Source organism: Rhinopithecus bieti, unplaced genomic scaffold (genome assembly GCF_001698545.2).
Source record: "Rhinopithecus bieti isolate Rb0 unplaced genomic scaffold, ASM169854v2 scaffold_4829, whole genome shotgun sequence".
NCBI lineage: Eukaryota > Metazoa > Chordata > Mammalia > Primates > Cercopithecidae > Rhinopithecus > Rhinopithecus bieti.
In genome coordinates, this window is record NW_016804679.1 from 87,223 (window position 1) to 93,044 (window position 5,822).

The 5,822-nt window shown below is 34.1% G+C and overlaps 1 protein-coding gene across 2 annotated transcripts in view; it reads right to left on the bottom strand.

The window, feature by feature from the left end:
* Positions 1-2,253: 2,253 nt before the first annotated feature.
* The window catches only part of NT5DC1 (5'-nucleotidase domain containing 1), a 150,230-nt gene continuing 146,661 nt past the window's right edge, over positions 2,254-5,822 (bottom strand). For both annotated transcript variants that reach the window (XM_017869926.1, XM_017869924.1), the window contains exon 12: positions 2,254-4,032. In XM_017869926.1, the coding sequence (XP_017725415.1) occupies positions 3,917-4,032 (116 nt within the window). In that variant the 3' untranslated portion in view covers positions 2,254-3,916. The remainder of the gene's footprint in view (positions 4,033-5,822) is intronic.

Sequence of the window (5,822 nt, forward strand, 5' to 3'; positions counted from 1 at the left end):
CATTCTAAGTAATGACCCAACTTCTCTATAGGCCCAGATATCCCATTTCCCACTAAGTTTACTCAAAGATGAGTGTTCATCACTCATTCTCCATTTTGGTTACTTCAGCAACTGAGGGAAATTTACCAAGCAGTCAAGGTGAACATGAACCCAGAATACGAAGAAAGAGTAGGCCTGCTTACTGATGACCTTGGTGTGTGTGGCTTCCAAGAAGAGCAAACTCATTATATGCTTTAGGACTCCCATGATTCTTGGATCTCTATTTTACTCTCCTAAGTAAGTTTTATATTACAGATATTTAATATATTTGGCTAAATTATGAATTACTTAAGGATAGAGACTGTGTCTTCACTTTTAATCCCTCTCATGTCCTAGAATGGCATTATTGCTAAATTGAAGTGTGGTTTTGCGCTGAGAATTTGCCCCAGTCTAGATTCAACATTGAAAGACATTATGTATCAAGTAATTAAAAGTGTGATTTTGAGGATCAAACCTGGGTTCATGTATTGCTCTCTTAGTAACAGTGTAACGTAGAGCAAGCATTGTATTTAATCTCTCTGAATTTGTTTTCTCATCTGTACAATTTAATAATTATATACATCTCATATGGTTGCTGTAGAGAGTAAACAAGACAATGTACATGAAGTAGCCTAGCGAGGAGTCAGCACTCATGACCACTATTTTACTATTATTTCTGAGGATAGTTCTAGAGACCAACAAGAGACACCTTTTTGAATTCATTCTATGTGAACTGGACCATGCCCAGGGATTTTCAAGGATGGCCATAAGACCATACTGGGTGAATTACTTGGTATGCTGTCATGGCTTTAACAAAAGCAGTCAAGTGTATTCCAGTCTTGCACCAATCTGGGAACCAACTGTTAGGATAGTCTTCTTGTGCTCAAGAGCCTGAAAAGATGTAAGGGACTGTTACTCCAACACTGAATATTTTAAAAAGCTATCCATGTATTTCTACCATTCAGTCAAGGTTATTATACCTAGAGAGGCAGTTTGATTTTCCACTTCATGCTGATTTGTTATATAAAATAATTATATAAATTTATTTTCATTCAAACCAGTTCACTAAAAGTGTGTGTATGTGTGTATTTAAAGTTATTTTTGGATATGAACATTGGTGGGGAAATAACACCTGATTTCAGTTCAGAGTTTAACAAACTCAGAAGTTGATTTTAGATTGCAATTCATGGTTCAGTTGAAGTTTTTACTACCTCGGTATTCCAAATACCAGATTCTGACAAAACATTTGGTCATGAGCCATTCAGATCTTTCCTCTGCTGATGCGATAAACAGTGGCCAGCAAAGAAAACCTCTGCTCCCTTAAATCTATTTTTAGATGTCCTTTAGATTATGAATGTTTGCCTGCATGCAAATATTACATGTCTTCTGCCCATTTATACAATTTTTTTGTTTCATATAACTACTTTAATATTTTCTTTTAATTTTTTTGGTGCCACATTTGAATGATTATTTTAATCTTCATATCCAATCAGAAACACTGGCACTTTTAGAAACAATGAAATATAAATTTAAAAAACCAAATTATAGTCTTGCTAATTATAGAAAATACATTCATTAGAAGAAATACTGACTGCTAGAAAGGAAGGAAACTTAGAAATAAACTAAGCCTCTCTTTTTATAAGATGGAAAAAACTGAAGCCAAATTTNCTGCTCCCTTAAATCTATTTTTAGATGTCCTTTAGATTATGAATGTTTGCCTGCATGCAAATATTACATGTCTTCTGCCCATTTATACAATTTTTTTGTTTCATATAACTACTTTAATATTTTCTTTTTAATTTTTTTGGTGCCACATTTGAATGATTATTTTTAATCTTCATATCCAATCAGAAACACTGGCACTTTTTAGAAACAATGAAATATAAATTTAAAAAACCAAATTATAGTCTTGCTAATTATAGAAAAATACATTCATTAGAAGAAATACTGACTGCTAGAAAGGAAGGAAACTTAGAAATAAACTAAGCCTCTCTTTTTATAAGATGGAAAAAACTGAAGCCAAATTTGGTGGTAACTTGTTCAGGGTCTTTAGGTAGAATGCTAAAGGGGCGCCTAGAACTTCTGACAACCGAATTCTGCCTCCTGAACCCCCGCCACTACTCAGTGGCCCAAAAGTGCAATTATTTCTTATTTTGGAGTTCTCATTTTTTATATTAACAGTAGTTTATAAGTACTTAAAGATGTATTATTTGCCATTTACAGAATAAACATGGATAAGGAAAATAGCTTTATTTTAAAAGAAATCAATTTTCTATTTAAAGCATACATGAGATAGCATCTTTCATTTAGTCCTAAGCTTATTTATGCTCATTGTAATATTCCAATGACATTCTGGACATAAACTTCAAGTATATCACTATATACTTATTGTTAAATATCAAAGAAAGGTACTGACTGTGAGGGAAAAATTTTAGTAATTTTTTTTTTTTTACCTATCCTGACATAACTCATCCCACAGTATATCTGGGATTTAGCTGAACATTTCCAAATTTTAACAAGATTTTTTTCTTTCCAATGCATGCATTGATATGCTCAATTCTCCACTACAATCCAGGTAAAATAATGATAGTGTTTGAAAACCAGATAGTGAAAACCAGTATGTTTTCTAATACTGCCCATGATAGAGTGAAATCACAGCATAAAGAGTAGCCAGGAACGTATACTGCAAACATTTGGCTTCAAGTATCTTGCAACAAATAGCTACTAATATGACTATACATAGCACATAGAACACTACAGTCCTGGACTGTAGTATGCCTGTAAAACCCCTTAAAGCATTTTTTTCTCAAACTTTTTGTTCATTATTACCTTCCTTCCCAATTACAGAAATTAAATTCAAATTAAATTAAATAGTTTCAACTACAAATTTCTTCCCAATGAGAGAAATTAATACTGAGGAATAAGATTTTGTTGGATAGGATGATTTTGGAAGTCATCCTATCCATATATTTTTTCACCCCATCTAGAATTTTTTTCCACCCCAATAACCAATTTTTCATCCCCTACTGAGAATGTAATGCTTAAAGTTGATTAAATAAATTAAATGGCCTTTAACATTATTAGAAAAAAAAACTAGTGGGTAACAATGGAGGTTGAGATAACTGACTTCTAGACCATCTCTGTTCCATACTTGCTGTATGAACAGAGAAGAAATCATATCTTTTTATTTTCTTGTTTTAGAGAACACAGGAATAGCATAAAACCTCATAGCCTGGAAAAATCACTTAATCTCACTGGACTCAGTGTTCTTGACTATTAATTGAAAGAACTGGTATAGATCAGTTGGTTTTCAATTCTGGCTGCAGTTTCCTAGGGCATATAAAAGGTAACAATGCTCAGCTATATTTAGCCAGACCAATTAAGCCAAGTCTCTGGAGAATATGTTCTAGGTCGGTGGGTCTCAAACTGTAGTGTAAATTAGAATCACCTGATGGGCTTGTTAAACCACAGATTGGTAGGCCCCACTCTCAGAGCTGCTGATTCAACAGGTTTTGGGTGGGGCCTGCAATGTGCATTATCAAGTTCTCAGGTAATGCTCTGCTATTAGTCTATGGATCACACTTTGAGAACCACTGAATTAGGCATATGTGTAAGAGTGACTGTGTGTGGGAGTGTGTGTCCCCAGGTGAATTCTAGTCACAAAACTATTGTATAGAAAATATCAATAAGGTTCTAAGTTTTAGGATACTGAGATTTTAATATAATAAGAGTTGTTAAACATCAAGATGATTTATAGAAAGGAGACCTATGGGCAAATATCAACTTCTTGGTCAATAAAACTCATTCCTTAAAGTCTTTTACAGTATTTTTTGAAAAAAAATTTTTTTTTTTTTTACTGCATATATGGGTCTTCACTTCATTTTCCAATAAAGACAACTTATTTGGATATCAGTGTCTCATCGCTTGTTAAGACCAGTGGAGGATTTGGATAGTAGCCAGCTGTTTTTGAATTGCTTGAAGAGAATCTTGTAAATTTGTAGTCCAGAGGTAATTCTGGGGAGAAAAAAAAATTTAATTATTGCACAGGCCTCTGAATGCCTTTCATAAACAAATCAAAACTTGATATTCACTGATAGTAAAACTTATTTTTGAAACCTGTAAAATTTTAACATTTCTTTTGCTCCTTCAGTAGGTCTCTGTTAGCTATTATTATAAGGTTAAAAATGTGTATAAACCAATCACCATTGTAACATATATATATGGCTAATAAATACAAACTTTTACAACAGCTATAAAAAAGGCTTCTAGGCATTTAAATGTGAACGAGATAACCATGTCTAACAGAATATCCACAAATACAGAAACATTACTTGAATATAAGGTTTTAAGAGACAAAAGGGATGTACTAGGTTATTTTTCACTTCCTATCTCATTTAAAACAATTTAATTTTATTCTTTCTCCCATATTACAGAAAAGGTCTATCAAAGGTCACTTAGGATGAAGAGTTAGATATCTTTCCCTATACAATTTATAATAATGTTTAAGTCAAATCACATTTAGAGATATCTCAAATCATCCCCAGACCTCTAACTAGTGAGTTTAATTTTAATACTCTGCACAGAAGTTAATACAAAAATATGAAGGCTTATCTGAATAAAAATTTAAAAAAAAATCTCCCAGGCCCTCCTCAGAGGATCATGTAACTGGTGAATGAGACCTAATAATCTTCTTCATAGTCCCAGGAAGAGGGTTACTGAGAATAATCTTCAAATGCTTAGCTAAATAAGAATTTTAATACATACAACATGGCAACTTTCTTCAATTGAAGGAAGAAGAATCTGAAGTTCAAAAAAATTAACTAGACTTCTAACTTCAACTAGAAAATCCGGATAAAATATAAACATGAGACTGAAGTCACCAGAGGGCTAAAGAGGCAACCAAGACTTAAGACACAATTCCTGGGAAGGAGGAATCAGCGGAGAGAGGAGCTAGCACTAAGCTTCAGCTTTTCTCCTCTGGTGCTGGGATTCTGGCTGGTGGTAGGGGTTACCATAAGCAGCAGAAAAACCAGTAGAGATTTTGGCAGTCTTGCAGGGCTGCAGAGACAAAAATTGAGGGGCTAGGACCACTGTAAAGGAAGGGTTAGAGAACTGGACTCTGCTGGTTTTCTCCTCAAACCCTTTGTCAAATGCTGAAGGAAACTTGGAAACTAAGAATCCAAGTGGAAAGCATATGCCTGTATAAAGGAGAGTGGATGTTTTCTTTTTTAGGCATTTTCTTGGTATTGTGAAAATGGAGACATTAAGTTCTGACCTGACAGAGGACAGGGGACTTTGTGAGTATCTTAGACTGGCAGTTATATATTTCTGAGAACTAAGAGTTTGTATTTATGAAGTGATCTCTCTCATGCTAATCATTTTTTCCCTTAGTATCTACTGTGTTTCATATTAATGCAGTTACTGTCTCTTTTGGTTACTGTTAGCATGGTATTATTTCGTCCATCTTTTGATATTTAAACTTTCTGAATCCTTATGTCTTAGATATATCTTTATTTTATTTTATTTATTAATTTTTAGTTTTTTTTATTATACTTTAAGTTCTAGGGTACATGTGCATAACGTGCAGGTTTGTTACATATGTATACTTGTGCCATGTTGGTGTGCTGCACCCATCAACTCGTCAGCACCCATCAATTCGTCATTTATATCAGGTATAACTCCCAATGCAATCCCTCCCCCCTCCCCCCTCCCCATGATAGGCCCCAGTGTGTGATGTTCCCCTTCCCGAGTCCAAGTGATCTCATTGTTCAGTTTCCACCTATGAGTGAGAACATGCGGTGTTT